At 39.3% G+C, this 17,077-nt stretch overlaps 1 protein-coding gene and 1 pseudogene across 1 annotated transcript; both read right to left on the reverse strand.

Annotated features, from left to right (window-relative positions):
* Window positions 2,342-3,142, reverse strand: OR8B78P (olfactory receptor family 8 subfamily B member 78, pseudogene; annotated as a pseudogene).
* Window positions 13,444-14,376, reverse strand: OR8B1 (olfactory receptor family 8 subfamily B member 1). The gene has a single exon (NM_001390293.1). The coding sequence runs from the start codon at window positions 14,374-14,376 to the stop codon at window positions 13,444-13,446; it is 933 nt and encodes a 310-aa protein (NP_001377222.1).
* Between the last annotated feature and the right edge of the window lie 2,701 nt (window positions 14,377-17,077).

The raw sequence follows: 17,077 nt of genomic DNA on the forward strand, positions 1-17,077 counted from the left end.
GTAAAAGACACTTGCTCTTGGGAGAAAAGCTATGACCAACCTAGATAGCATATTAAAAAGCAAAGACATTACTTTAACAACAAATGTCCATCTAATCAAAGCTATGGTTTGTCCAGTAGTCATGTATGGATGTGAGAGTTGGACTATAAAGAAAGCTGAGTGCCGAAGAATTGGTGCTTTTAAACTGTGGTGTTAAAGAAGACTCTTGAGAGTCCCTTGGACTGCAAGGAAACCCAAACAGTTCATCCTAAAGGAAATCACAGAGAGCCTACAGAGGGAAGGCCCGTGCTACCATAGGCAAACATACCTGCTTTGCGTATGGTAGCAGGTATGTTTGCTATCTTCTCCCTTGGAAAAGCCAAGGGAGAAGAAGGTTGGATTAGGACACTATTGTTCTACTCTCATCTCAACATTTCCTCTTTCAGTGACCCTAGTAACCTGGCACTGGTTTCTAATACACATTAGACTTCATGTGGTCAGAACCAAGAATTGTATTTCTAATCCAAGAAGATAGTCTATGAGAATTAAGTAACTTTCCTTGTCACAACATTCAGAAAACTAAGATCATGGCATCTGGTCCCATCACTTCATGGGAAATAGATGGGGAAACAGTGGAAACAGTGTCAGACTTTATTTTTTTGGGCTCCAAAATCACTGCAGATAGTGACTGCAGCCGTGAAATTAAAAGATGCTTACCCCTTTGAAGGAAAGTTATGACCAACATAGATAGCATATTCAAAAGCAGAGACATTACTTTGCCAACAAAGGTCCATCTAGTCAAGGCTATGGGTTTTCCAGTGATCATGTATGGATGTGAGAGTTGGACTGTGAAGAAAGCTGAGCGCCAAATTATTGATGCTTTTGAATTGTGGTGTTGGAGTTTGAGAGTCCCTTGGACTGCAAGGAGATCCAACCAGTCCATTCTAAAGGAGATCAGCCCTGGGTGTTCTTTGGAAGGAATGATGCTAAAGCTGAAACTCCAGTACTTTGGCCACCTCATGCGAAGAGTTGACTCATTGGAAAAGACTCTGATGCTGGGAGGGATTGGGGGCAGGAGGAGAAGGGGACGACAGAGGATGAGATGGCTGGATGGCATCACTGACTCGATGGACGTGAGTCTGAGTGAACTCCGGGAGTTGGTGATGGACAGGGAGGCCTGGCGTGCTGCGATTCATGGGGTCGCAGAGAGTCGGATACGACTGAGCGACTGAACTGAACTGAACTGAACTGATAAATAAATCATTAACCACTCTATGTACCAAACATATAACGAATATATTTTGACAATCCATACATGCAGGCAACAAAATCGTTTGTCAAAGGAGGCATGCACAGTGCTTACAGATACAAAGTGGGTTATACTTAATAGTCTGAAGTCTTCCACCTCAGAAATTAAATGTGATATAATTGCTTAATGAAGCCTGAAAAGATGGGAAGAGGAAACATTCTCAGATTCATGCTTCTAAAGTCAATTGGCAGATAAGACATCCCCAGTGACATTATGTCACACTAATGGTCCGTCTTGTCAAACCTATGGTTTTTCCAGAAGTCATATGGATGTGAGAGTTGGACTATAAAGAAAGCTGAGTGCTAAAGAATTGATGCTTTTGAACTGTGGTGTTGGAGAAGACTCTTGAGAGTCCCTTCTATAGCAAGGAGAGTCTACCAATCCATCCTAAAGGAAATTAGTCCTGAATATTCATTGGAAGGACTGATGCTGAAGCTGAAATTCCAATACTTTGGCTACCTGAGGCAAAGAACTGACTTATTTGAAAAGACCTTGATGCTGGGAAAGATTGAAGGTGGGAGGACAAGGGGTGACAGAGGATGAGATGGTTGGAGGGCATCACCAACTCGATGGACATGAGTTTGAGTAAATCCCGGGAGTTGGTGATGGACAGGGAGGCCTGGCGTGCTGCAGTCCATGGGTTTCAAGGAGTTGGACATGACTGAGTGATTGAACTGAACTGAACTGAATGTTCCCTGACTTGATGATTTGTTGGCCAGTCTTCTATTTTCACAGGAAAAGCTAAGTTCAGACTAATGCAGAAAATGTATTATAATAAATAAATAAAATGATTATAATGAATGATAAATAAGATAATAAATGTTCTTCTAAATAGTATTAATAAGTGGGAACATGTTTGGAAGGAAATTATGTAAATGGTAAACAAGAAGAGAAGTCTCCTATTTGATAAGTATAAATAAATTGATATGTCAAAAATTTATTTCAATATGGTACAAAATAGGATAATAATACTAATAAAAATCATTAACATTAAAAAGATAATATCTCTATTCTGTGATTATTTGCAAAAAGAGGTGTGGTTTCTAATCAAAATTATATAGTTTTTCTCAGAGAAGTTTTCACATCTTTGTGTCTCAAGCTGTAGATTAAAGGGTTCATCATAGCAACCACATTGGTGTTAAAGAGAGAAGAGATGTTTTGCTCATCCAGAAATGCAGCAGAAGATGGTTTAAGATATACAAATGCACATGATCCAAAGAAGAGAGAAACAGCAATGATGTGGGAACTGCAGGTGCTGATGGCTTTGGACCTGCCCTCTGTGGAGCTGATGTGGAAGATGCTGGAGAAAATAAGACTATAAAGATGAAGATGGTGAGACTGGGCATAGTGATGTTGATGCCCACCACAGGGAAAACAACCAACTTATTGACCGAGTACTTGTGCAGGAGAGCTGAAGCAGAGGATGGATGTCACAGAAATAATGGTTAATAGTGTTTGCATCACAGAAGTTCAGTCTCTGCATGTATCCAGTGTGAGCCATGGCCCAGAAAGTGCCATCTAGTAGGAACCAAAGCACAAGGCTGGAACACACTTTAGGGGACATAATGTTATACAAAAGTGGCTTACAGACGGCCACATAGAGGTCATAGGCCATTGATGTCAGCACATATATTTCAGAAATGACAAGAAAACAGAAAAAGTAGAGCTGAGTCATGAGCCCCATGTAAGAAATGATCTTCTTCGAAGTGAAGTTACTTAGCATTTTTGGTGCAAACACAGAAGAATAACAGAGATCTATGAAGGAAAAGTTAAAGAGGGAAAAGTATGTAGATGTAAATCCAGTTGAATTAAGATTATCAAGCCCAGGTTCCCCATCACAGTGACCATGTACATTCCTAGAACAGGAAGAAAATGTTGGTGGGAATGCAAACTAGTACAGCCACTATGGAGAACAGTGTGGAGATTCCTTAAAAAACTGGAAATAGAACTGCCTTATGATCCAGCAATCCCACTGCTGGGCATACACACTGAGGAAACCAGAAGGGAAAGAGACACGTGTACCCCAATGTTCATCGCAGCACTGTTTATAATAGCCAGGACATGGAAGCAACCTAGATGCCCATCAGCAGATGAATGGATAAGAAAGCAGTGGTACATATACACAATGGAGTATCACTCAGCCATTAAAAAGAATACATTTGAATCAGTTCTAATGAGATGGATAAAACTGGAACCTATTATACAGAGTGAAGTAAGCCAGAAAGAAAAACACCAATACAGTATAATAACGCATATATATGGAATTTAGAAAGATGGTAACAATAACCCTGTGTACGAGATAGCAAAAGAGACACCAATGTATAGATCAGTCTTATGGACTCTGTGGTAGAGGGAGAGGTGGGGGGAGATTTGGGAGAATAGCATTGAAACATGTATAATATCATGTATGAAACGAGTTGCCAGTCCAGGTTTGATGCACGGTACTGGATGCTTGGGGCTGGTGCACTGGGATGACCCAGAGGGAGGGTAGGGGAGGGAGGAGGGAGGAGGGTTCAGGATGGGGAACGCGGGTATACCTGTGGCGGATTCATTTCGATATTTGGCAAAACTAATACAATATTGTAAAGTTTAAAAATAAAATAAAATTAAAAAAATAAAAATTAAAAAAAAGAAAAAGAAAATGGGGAGCTGGAGATCTGGTTGGTCTGTTATTCCCATCAAAATGAACTGAGTCAGGAAAGACCTATTTCCAAGAGCCATTCTTCTCTAAAGGAATCTGTGGACACAGGCGAAAGGGTTCCATTAGAGAACAACTCAGCTCTTCCACAGTTTCTCCTCCTATGAAAGAGTATACACACTGTGAATGCCTGACACTATCCCAACCTTTGTTCATGTCAACTCTTCCCTCACCAGTCCAACTGGAGGCAGTGACCCTAGCAATCTGGTGCTGTCTTCTCATGCAGGTTAGACCTTATGTGGCAGGAACTAAGAACACTGCTTCAAGATGAGGGGACCCAAGTCTATGAGAATCAAGTTACCAACCTTATCACAGAGTAAAAGTCATAAAGGAAGAAGAATGAGAGATCCACCTACTTAGAGGAAACTTCCTGACTGATATGTCTTTGAGCCCCTCTAATATTCGCTGATTCCTCTCCAACAAATGCTTCCAGTAGTTTTACTTGAGTCTCAGCTTCACAAAATGAGAAAGAATGGACATATGATAGGTCCCTGGACTTTGATCACAAAATGAGGAAAAAGTATTATAAATTAAATTCAGAAACTCACCCAACTTTGATCTTAAAACTTCAGGACTTTCTCCTTACCCTGTGTATTTACCATGTTGGTTCTGCAAATGTCATTTCATGTTTTCCAGGCTTGATCCCTTTGATTTTAGGGGAGAGAAAGTAGACATTAATTCACATATGCCCTGGAAATCTTTGTGAACTTCTATAATTTCTGATATTTTCAGTGTTCGCAAGCAACAGAAGATAGTCCTTTTATTATAATACTTGCTACTTGATTAGACCCAGAATATTTAATGTGAGTTTAAGGATGTAATGCACTTTGTGAAAAACAGGTTAGAAGCTTGCCTGGTCTCTTCCCCAGAATGTAGATTATATGTTTAATATGGAATAAGGAAATTTTGGATCCTGGTTCATGATCTGTCTTTATTTCCTTACAGACTCACTCTTTTACTCATTTTTGCTTTATTCTAGGGACTGTACATCCCTCAGTTAGATCCAAAGTGAATTCACATCTCCTCATTATCTACACCTCTGAAGGGGAAGCTGTTACATTGTCTCATTCCCTCTTTATTCGCATTTACTAAATGGGCGTATTTCCACAAGAGACCTACTTACAGGTTTCTTTATTTCTTTATCTGAATTCATCAAATGTTGCAGTGACTCATTTCAGTTGTTCTCTATCTGAGATGTCTCTGAAATAATTTGTTATATAATATGTCACTTCTATAGTTTATACTTTTCACATCTTCCTGAAATTTCTACCTGACTCTTCTACTGGCTAATTTCCTTTAACATTTCAGTGACTGAAATTAACAATTTTTCTCATGATAGAACAGAGTAGGGGTTATGGAATTAGAGAGAGTCCTCTGAATCCTACCTTCCTTCTTCCACTTATACATACTATAACACTTTGGACAAGTTATTGAATCTCTAGGTTCACCTACGTGAAGTAAGGAATGTCAAAATAGCATCTCTTTCATTGACCTGCTGTGTTAATCAAGTGAATAAAAAAATAAGTAAAATGGTTGGGCCAGTATTGGCATATGAGTGTCAATAAACATCAGCTGTTACTACTCATGTTTTCACAAATTTAAGTAGATTCTTTTTTATAATATTCATCAAACTTTCCCCTTTTAATTCATGCTTTTCTATAAACTGTATATTTTATTAAGTCAAACATTTATTCTACCCTGTTAACTATTTGGATCCTGAAACTAAGAACAAAGCTTAGTACACAGAAAGAACTCAATCAATACTTCTGAAACTCATCTTATTTTTATCTAAGAGCTTTCAGAATACATTCAAAACTTCTCTTATGCTTAACCACAATGTTTACAACCACAAAGACCTGCACCTACCTGTCCCCAGCCACCACACAACTTCTGGCTTTATGATTAAACTGAACTAGTGTAATGTTGAACTATAGAGGCACATAACTCTTATTTTAGCATTTTCTCATATATTCACTCATTTGTTCATGAACAATGCTGCAAGGAGATCCAACCAGTCCATTCTAAAGGAGATCAGCCCCGGGTGTTCTTTGGAAGGAATGATGCTAAAGCTGAAACTCCAATACTTTGCCACCTCATGCAAAGAGTTGATTTATTGGAAAAGACTCTGATACTGGGAGGGATTGGGGTCAGGAGGAGAAGGGGACGACAGAGGATGAGATGGCTGGGTGGCATCACCGACTCGATGGATGTGGATTTGAGTGAACTCCGGGAGTTGGTGATGGACAGGGAGGCCTGGCATGCTGCAGTTCATGTGGTCACAAAGAATCGGACACAACTGAGTGACTGAACTGAACTGAACTGAATGCTGCTAGAATAAGGTCTGAAAGCATAGCTCTGTCCCTCCTTGGTTCAAGAACTTTCAGTGGTTCTCCATTACCCACTTGAAAATTGAAGCTATGTAGTAAAGAATAATTTCTTAGAACTATGATTAAGGCTTGGTTAAAACTAAAGAAGAAAGTGAATCAGAGTTAACTTTGATGAGAAGCCATGAAAGTACCGTTCTGATTGACTGAAGTATCTTGCACTCTTTAAATATGCTACAAAAATTTAACCTTCTCAAAAAACATAAAAAAGAAAGGAGAATGTTTACTTTTCAAAGACCACTCAATTGTCTTGGACACATTTTAGAAATGTCTAAAACACATTTTAGAAATACATATGTTTTTGTGTATAAAACAAACCTACATGAGTTTATCTTGAGGGAGAAGAATATCATTCTATGATAATAGAGTTTTCTCTCTCTTATTGACAGAAAAGCATCAAATGCTCAAAAATATGCTTTCAAAATGCTCCAAAAAAAGAGGGCCTCCACAAACAAAATAATGACTTGTGCGGCTACCACAATTATGTAATTTACTTATTTGTTTTTAGTGGGGCAACCCTTAAAAGGGAGAGATGGAAGAAATTGTTAGCAATTGAATTTCTGATGAATGAAAATTAAAATCATCCATGTGAAATTTTAAATGTAGACTTCTTTGAAACATCTTCTTTGTTCTCTAGCTCTTATTTAGAATCTTCCCAATATATTGTATAATATTTGAAATCATTAGTCTAGCTAAATTAGGTAAGAAAATGTATATTAATGATGCAGCAACTTGAAAAAGAATCCAATTTCACATGAACTTAGAAAAGCTCTGTCCTGGTTCATGGGCACAGGAGAAATCCAGGGCTTATGAGGTTGACTCTAAGATGGAACACCTTCAGCAGAACCATAACTTCCTTCAAAACCTGTCAGTGCCAATGACATAACTCAGGAAAGGAAGAACTATAAGGAGATCAAACCGGTCAATCCTAAAAGAACTCAGTCCTGAATATTCATTGGGATGACTGATGCTGAAGCTTAGGCGCTGATACTTTGGCCACCTAATGAGAAGAACTGAGTCACTAGAAAAGATGCTGATGCTGGGAAAGACTGAAGGCAGGAGGAGAAGGATGACAGAGGATCTGATGGTTGGATGGCATCACTGAATTGATGGACATGAGTTTCAGCGAGTTCTGGGAGTTGGTGAAGGACAGGGAAGCCTGGTGTGCTGTAGTACATTGGGTCACAAAGAGTCAGTTCAGTCAAAGAGAATGAACTGAACATATAACATGTATAATATCATATACGAAACGAGTCACCAGTCCAGGTTTGATGCACGATACTGGATGCTTGGGGCTGGTGCACTGGGACGACCCAGAGGGATGGTACAGGGAGGGAGGAGGGAGAAGGGTTCAGGATGGGGAGCACATGTATACCTGTGGCAGATTCATGTTGATGTATTTCAAAACCAATACAATATTGTAAAGTTAAAAAATAAAATAAAATGGAGAAAAAAAAAATCCTCTGGCTTGATTCCCCCTCCGCTTAAAAGAAGTCCAAGTAGAGAGATGCACAGTTAGATTGCTAACTAAAACATGATTAAGTTGCCAAACAATCAGCAAGGTTGCCTCCTTTACAAGGTTACTACCTATAATTATGAAACATTGTATTTTAAGTTATTTATATTTTTTTCAGATTAACCAAAGATATACATTACTCATTATAAAGAGCTGTTCTTTTATATTAATGAACAGATTTCATTCTAATTTTGAGGCGCATGAAATGAAAGATTAGTGATCAGGCTTAATTTACTCTTGGGGATCCTCAAATTGTTATAAAATACATAATAGAGTACATGCATCAGTATTCTGTAGGTTTCCAAATGGCCCAGTTAAGTTCATTTGTTTAGATGCATTTGCTTCCATTTGAAAAACAAGTTTATAGAGAGAAATACTAGTTTAAACAAACAAAATTCTAACCAAGATCAACAATTTTAGGTAAATAGATCTTGTTAAGGAAAAATCAGTCATGTCCGTATTGCAGTCAGGAGATGAAAAAAGAGTGGTCATCTAGAAATATTAGCCAAAGATTTAGTTATGCTGAACATCTCAAAAAACATTTAGTTATGCTGATCATCTCAAAAAAAAAAAAAAGTAAAAAGTCAGCTTTGCCAAATTTCAAAATACGTAAATACTGACTGGAGTTTAAGAAGAGCATTTGGTAGTTAATATTTTTCAAAATATCTTAGAAAATGATTACAGGGTCACTGATACAGCATACTGAGGATTTTTAAAGTAGCACATTTTTACTTTCAAAAAATAATCCAACATTCTTGTCATAACTCGCTTTATTCTCCAAATATTTCTTTCACATTGGCATTATTCTCCCAGCTGCAATTTGATGTTTCTGTACCTAAAACTCCATATGAGTGTAGCACACAGAATCCAGCAAAACCAGAAATAATCTACTTGTTCAAAAGTCATCTAGTCCTGTTGCTTTAACATTTTAAATCATAAATAACTTAAGCTTTCATCTTTTCTAGAGAAATCCTGTGATTTCAATAGTATCTAGGGTCTTGCACAAGGAGTGAGTCCATAGATAAAAGTTTTCATTATCAAAAACTTTTCTGTGCAAATTACTTTTTCTTTTCTTGATGCAATTACTCCTCATGATTTATCTCCTGTAACTGATGCCTTGTAGGATTCTTTGTAATCCCATGGACTATACAGTTCATGGAATTCTCCAGGCCAGAATAGTGGAGTGGGTTCCCTTCTCCAGGGGATCTTCCCAACCCATGGATCAAACCCAGGTCTTCCACACTGAAGGAAGATACTTTACCACAAGGGAAACCCAGGTCCCTAAATCTCACGATTGTGTCCCACACTGGGACATCTTATTTATTGACCATATGCTCTTTGAGTCCTGACATAATAACACTAGGACCACAGCCTTGTCTAACTCAATGAAACTAAGCCATGCCCGTGGGGCAACCCAAGACGGGCGGGTCATGGTGGAGAGATCTGACAGAATGTGGTCTACTGGAGAAGGGAATGGCAAACCACTTCAGTATCCTTGCCTTGAAAACCCCATGAACAGTATGAAAAGGCAAAATGATAGGATACTGAAAGAGAAACTCCCCAGGTCAGTAGGTACCCAATATGCTACTGGAGATCAGTGGAGAAATAACGCCAGAAAGAATGAAGGGATGGAGCCAAAGCAAAAACAATACCCAGCTGTGGATGTGACTGGTGATAGAAGCAAGGTCCGATGCTGTAAAGAGCAATATTGCATAGGAACCTGGAATGTCAGGTCCATGAATCAAGGCAAATTGGAAGTGGTCAAACAAGAGATGGCAAGAGTGAATGTCGACATTCTAGGAATCAGCCAACTGAAATGGACTGGAATGAGTGAATTTAACTCAGATGACCATTATATCTACTACTGCGGGCAGGAATCCCTCAGAAGAAATGGAGTGGCCATCATGGTCAACAAAAGAGTCTGAAATGCAGTACTTGGATGCAATCTCAAAAATGACAGAATGATCTCTGTTCATTTCAAGGCAAACCATTCAATATCACAGTAATCCAAGTCTATGCCCCAACCAGTAACGCTGAAGAAGCTGAAGTTGAACAGTTCTATGAAGACCTACAAGACCTTTTAGAATGAACACCCAAAAAAGATGTCCTTTTCATTATAGGGGACTGGAATGCAAAAGTAGGAAGTCAAGAAACACCTGGAGTAATAGGCAAAATTGGCCTTGGAATATGGAATGAAGCAGGGCAAAGACTAATAGAGTTTTGCCAAGAAAATGCACTGTCATAACAAACACCCTCTTCCAACAACACAAGAGAAGACTCTATACATGGACATCACCAGATGGTCAACACTGAAATCAGATTGATTATATTCTCTGCAGCCAAAGATGGAGAAGCTCTATACAGTCAGCAAAAACAAGACCAGGAGCTGACTGTGGCTCAGACCATGAACTCCTTATTGCCAAATTCAGACTTAAATTGAAGAAAGTAGGGAAAACCACTAGACCATTCAGGTATGACCTAAATCTAATCCCTTATGATTATACAGTGGAAGTGAGAAATAGATTTAAGGGACTAGATCTGATGGATAGAGTGCCTGATGAACTATGGAATGAGGTTCATGACATTGTACAGGAGACAGGGATCAAGACCATCCCCATGGAAAAGAAATGCAAAACAGCAAAATGGCTGCCTGGGGAGGTCTTACAAATAGCTGTGAAAAGAAGAGAAGTGAAAAGCAAAGGAGAAAAGGAAAGATATAAACATCTGAATGCAGAGTTCCAAAGAATAGCAAGAAGAGATAAGAAAGCCTTCTTCAGCGATCAATGCAAAGAAATAGAGGAAAACAACAGAATGGGAAAGACTAGGGATCTCTTCAAGAAAATCAGAGATACCAAAGGAACATTTCATGCAAAGATGGGCTCGATAAAGGACAGAAATGGTATGGACCTAACAAAAGCAGAAGATATTAAGAAGAGATGGCAAGAATACACGGAAGAACTGTACAAAAAGATCTTCATGACCCAGATAATCATGATGGTGTTATCACTGACCTAGAGCCAGACATCCTGGAATGTGAAGTCAAGCGGACCTTAGAAAGCATCACTACGAACAAAGCTAGTGGAGGTGATGGAATTCCAGTTGAGCTGTTCCAAATCCTGAAAGATGATGCTGTGAAAGTGCTGCATTCAATATGCCAGCAAATTTGGACAACTCAGCAATGGCCACAGGACTGGAAAAGGTCAGTTTGCATTCCAATCCCAAAGAAAGGCAATGCCAAAGAATGCTCAAACTACTGCACAATTGCACTCATCTCACACGCTAATAAAGTAATGCTCAAAATTCTCCAAGCCAAGCTTCAGCAATATGTGAACCGTGAACTTCCGGATGTTCAAGCTAGTTTTAGAAAAGGCAGAGGAACCAGAGATCAAATTGCTAACATCTGCCTGATCATGGAAAATGCAAGAGAGTTCCAGAAAAACATCTATTTCTGCTTTATTGACTATGCCAAAGCCTTTGACTGTGTGGATCACAGTAAACTGTGGAAAATTCTGAAAGAGATGGGAATACCAGACCACCTGAACTACCTCTTGAGAAATTTGTATGCAGGTCAGGAAGCGACAGTTAGAACTGGACATGGAACAACAGACTGGTTCCAAATAGGTAAAGGAGTACATCAAGGCTGTATATTGTCACCCTGTTTATTTAACTTATATGCAGAGTACATCATGAGAAACCCTGGACTGGAAGAAACACAAGCTGGAATCAAGATTGGCAGGAGAAATATCAATAACCTCAGATATTCAGATGACACCACTCTTATGGCAGAAAGTGAAGAGGAACTGAAAAGCCTTTTGATGAAAGTGAAAGAGGAGAGTGAAAAAGTTGGCTTAAAGCTCAACATTCTGAAAATGAAGATCATGGCATCCGGTCCCATCACTTCATGGGAAGTAGGTGGGGAAACAGTGGAAACAGTGTCATATTTTATTTTTCTGGTCTCCAAAATCACTACAGATGGTGACTGCAGCCATGAAATTAAAAGACGCTTACTCCTTGGAAGGAAAGTTATGACCAACCTAGATAGCATATTCAACAGCAGAGACATTACTTTGCCAACAAAGTTCCACCTAGTTAAGGCTATGGTTTTTCCTGTGGTCATGTATGGATGTGAGAGTTGAATTTGAAGAAAGCTGAGCACCGAATAATTGATGCTTTTGAACTGTGGTGTTCGAGAAGACTCTTGAGAGTCCCTTGGACTGCAAGGAGATCCAGCCAGTCCATTCTGAAGGAGATCAGCCCTGGGATTTCTTTGGAAGGAATGATGCTAAAGCTGAAACTCCAGTACTTTGGCCACCTCATGCGAAGAGTTGACTCATTGGAAAAGACTCTGATGCTGGGAGGGATTGGGGGCAGGAGGAGAAGGGGACGACAGAGGATGAGATGGCTGGATGGCATCACTGACTCGATGGACGTGAGTGTGAGTGAACTCCGGGAGTTGGTGATGGACAGGGAGGCCTGGCGTGCCGCGATTCATGGGGTCTCAGAGAGTCAGAGATGACTGAGCGACTGATCTGATCTGATCTGAGCATCCTTAATGCTCATGCCCTGTTCTCTGAAGTACAAACACTTAAAAGCATTCCAAATTCAGGTTTTTAGTTTTGCAGAAATAGTAATTTCCCTTTTTGAGCAAACCATCTCTATATGATTCCCAAAAACTTTCTCTTTCTGATAACAACAACAGCAAAAGACAATCAAGCTGTTTTGCTAAAAGGAAAAGAAAGGATTACCCAGTTTAAGAAAAATTCATATGTCATTTTGAGACAGAGAAGAGTCAACTTTAAATCAGGAATGTTTTCTTATATTTCATGTTCATTGAAAAAGAATAACATAATCAAGAGTGTATAGAACATACTAAAGAATAATACTTCCGAAGTCTGAATGATCAGAATTTAGTTTATAATTTTTCTTTCTAAAGCTGTGTGACTTAAAGTAAATCATTATCCAGTATTGGATTCACTTTCCCACCCATGCAAGACATGTATTTTGTTGATTGGCTATGTGTCAATTTTACTTACAAAGGTGAAAAATAAAACTCTTCGCCAAAAGCTTATGGATGGGAAATGGATTGTCCTTGATACTCTTAGAACCGCCAGTCTCTGGTATTTAAAGAAGATATATTATTGCCAAGTCAAATATGGGAAGATAAGAGTAGAAACAGAGCATTTATCCTCATTTATCCTTCTTATTGCAAGTTGATAGATAAAAACAACCCTAGTGATATGTTTTCAGTCTAGTGCTATGTAATTCACTATTTGGAGACCACTCATCTTTTCCCAGTGGAAAAATAATTTCAAAATTATAATGAAAAGAGATAATATATTCACTATTTAATGTTATTACTATGCAAGAAAAAGAGATGACATGTATCTTGAAAACAGTGAAAAAAATATATATAAAAATGGAAATAAATTATATAAATAGGACTCATTTATTTAAGATACTAGGTAAAAAAGATAATAAAAATATGATAAGAAGATTGTCATTAAAATTAAACACTCAATATCACTGTCCTGTAACACATGCACACAGACAGTTCTAATTAAAACTGTCTCATACTCAGGGTTTTTCTCAGAGCAAGTTTAACATCTTTGTTCCTCAAGCTGTAGATTAATGGGTTCATCATAGGAACCATATTGGTGTAAAAGACAGAAGAGATTTTCCCCTCATCCATAGACACAGCAGAAGGTGGTTTGAGATACATGAATGCCCCTGATCCAAAGAAGAGAGAAACAGCAATGATGTGCGAACTGCAGGTGCTGAAGGCTTTGGACCTGCCCTCTGTGGAGCTGATGTGGAGGATGTTGGTGAGGATGAGACCATAAGAGACAAAGATGGTGAGACTGGGCACAATGATATTGATACCTACCACGATGAACATTTCCAGCTCACTGACATAGGTACTTGTGCAGGAAAGCTGGAGCAGAGGGAGGATGTCACAGAAATAATGGGTGATGGTGTTTGCATCACAGAAGGTCAGTCTCAGCATGCATCCAGTGTGAGCCATGGCACCAGAAAATGCCATCAAGTAGGAACCAAGCATAAGGCTGGAACACACTTTAGGGGACATAACAACATTATACAAGAGTGGCTTACAGATGGCCACATAGCGGTCATAGGCCATTGATGTTAGCACATAGATTTCAGAAATGATAAAAAAACTGAAAAAGTAGAGCTGGGTCATGCACCCCACGTAAGAAATAATATTCTTTTTTGATATGAAGTTAATCAGCATTTTGGGTGTAAATACAGAAGAATAACAGAGGTCTATGAAGGACAAGTTAAAGAGGAAAAAGTACATGGGGGTGTGTAGGTGTGAATTCAGTGCAATTAGTGTTATCAATCCCAAATTTCCCAGCACAGTGACCATGTACATTCCTAGGAACAGGAAGAATAGAGGGAGTTGGAGATCTGGCTGGTTGGTTAATCCCAACAGAATGAATTCGGTCACAAAAGAGCCATTTCCAGGAGCCATTCTTCTCTAAGGTGATCTGTGAGCACAGAAGAAAAAGGTTACATAGAGAACAATGACTCAATTTTCACACAGTATCTCCTCTCACAAGTGTGGTGTTTGGGCTGGGGATATCTGACAGTAACCCAGCCTGGATTTATGGAATTGTCTTACCTACTCTCTCATGGAACTGTGTTAACCATTTTCATGAAATGGAGTGACAGGGAATTTTGCTTTTTTGGGTCTTTATAAACTAAATAGGAAAGAGTATCAAAACTTAGCCTACAGAAGAAAGAAACCACTGCCCTGTGCAGACTTGACTGCTTGGGGAAAAAACAAACAGTGGATAAAGGAGAGATTTGGACCAGGATCGACTCATTCTTCCCATATCTCAACATTTCTCCTTTCACTTGGAGTCTCCCCTCACCAGTAAGACTATAGACAAAGACTCTAGTGATTAAGTGCTGCTCTTTAAAGCAGATTAGACTGGTGGGGTGAGAACAAAGAAAATTGCTTCTTAACTAAAACTAAATGGCCAGAGTCTGCTGCTAAGTCACTTCAGTCGTGTTTGATTCTGTGCGACCCCATAGACGGCAGCCCACCTGGGATTCTCCAGGCAAGAACACTGGAGTGGGTTGCCATTTCCTTCTCCAATGCATGAAAGTGAAAAGTGAAAGTGAAGTCACTCAGTCATGTCCGACTCTTAGCAACCCCATGGACTGCAGCCTACCAGGCTCCTCTATCCATGGGATTTTCCAGGCAAGAGTACTTGAGTGGGCTGCCATTGTAGGCCAGAGTCTACAAGAGGTTAACTCTCCACCCCACATCACAGAGTAAAAACTGTAATTGTAGATGAGTGAGACTTCCATCCATGGAGAGGGAACTTACTGACTGATCTAATGCATCCTTTTAGGCCCCATGTCTCTGAGCATTCACTGATCCATGTCTTAAATAGATATTTTTCTAAGATTTATGTGAGTCTCAGGAGGCAAAATTGGGAAATAATCATATCTTAGATCCTTGGACTTCCATTTCAAACAAGAAGAACATGAATAAATGAAATTCAGAAACTCACCTTCCTTTCTCCAGAAAACCCCAGGGCTTTCTTATCATTGGTTTTACCCTCTGGTCTTAGTAGGGCAATTTCAGGTTCTGAAGCTTTGGTTCCTTTGATTCTAATAGAATTCAGCCCACATGTATTTTCTGATTTGACTTCAAAATCTTTTAGAAATGTAAATCATAATTTCTGTTTATGACTTTCAGTCCACTCAAGCAGCAGAGAAAAATAAACATTTTTATTTATTATTATTTTTGCCACTTGGTAAGTCACAGATGATTTAATGTGAGTATAATGCTATAATGCACTCACTTATAAATGTGGCAGAAGTTTGCTCAGTTTCTTCCCCAGGGAAACAGTCTATGTATAATAGGGACCTGGGGGGATTGCATTTGCAGTCTGTAGCTTAATCTATCCTTAGTCCCTTAGAGAATCCATAGTTTACTCAAGTTTTCCCTTCACTTAGGGATTTTCCATTCCCCAAAGAAGAGCCAAAACTCCCATTTTCTGTTCATTTAGATTACAGAAATGAAGAGGAAGCCCTAGTCTCTTTTTTCCTACAAAAACAACTGATGAAAAAACAATTTATGTAGCAAATATGTAAGAAATTCAGAAACTTATTAAGTCTTTCACCCAGTTTATGCATGAAGCCAGACGTATTTAAGCTTGGCATAAGAGCAATTCTGGAAAATATGATTCAGAAATGAGTCCTAGAAAATCATTGCTGGTGCTATACTTAGTCACTCGGTCTTGTCCAACTCTTTGTGGCCCCATGGACTGTGACCTACCAGGTTCCTCTGACCTTGGGGATTCTCCAGGCAAGGATACTGAAGTGGGTTGCCATATATTCCTCCAGGGGATCTTCCCTGCCCAGGGATCAAACCCACGTTTCCCTCATTGCAGATGGATTCTTTACCATCTGCACCATAAGGGAAGCCCAAGAATACAGAGTGGGTTGCTTATCCCTCCTCCAGAGGGTCTTTTTGACCCAGGAATTGAACTGGGGTCTCCTGAATTCCAGGTGGATTCACTACCAGATGAGGTACTAGGGAATCCCAATTAACTGGCCTGTCAATAACTCATTTATAGGAAAAATGTTCCCTCTGAGATTTCCTAATCCATAAATTCTCTACACAGTCTAGAAAATAAATCTTATTAAAGGAGAAAAGGAACACTGGGTCTTCAGGATAAAGGTTTTTTATAATTTTAACAGTTCTAAATAACAATTTTCTTCTATATCAGAACTAGAATAGTGCAAAAAAAAAAAAAAAAAATCAGGTTTGTGAGTACCTTCGCCATTTTTGGTTTATGCACCAGAGGTTGAGTTTGTAGTGAGACTGTATCTCAGCCTGTTCTATCCACCTCAGTGTGACTTTTCCTCACCTTACAAGGTGAAGAAGGTGCTCAGCTAGTTTTCAGATCTTTTTCAGAGGTGACTGCTTCATATTTAGCTGTAGATTCACTGCATTCATGAGAGGAGGTGAATCCAGGATCTTCCTATGTCACCATCTTGAACCACATTCCCTAAAACTGGGATCCCTGATAGCTCACTTGGTAAAGAATCCCTACCTGCAATGCAGGAGACCCCAGTTCAATTCCTCGGTCAGCAAGATCCACTGGAGCAGCGATAAGTTACCCACTCCAGTATTCTTGGGCTTCCCTGGTGGC

Source organism: Bos taurus, chromosome 29, assembly GCF_002263795.3.
Source record: "Bos taurus isolate L1 Dominette 01449 registration number 42190680 breed Hereford chromosome 29, ARS-UCD2.0, whole genome shotgun sequence".
Lineage (NCBI taxonomy): Eukaryota > Metazoa > Chordata > Mammalia > Artiodactyla > Bovidae > Bos > Bos taurus.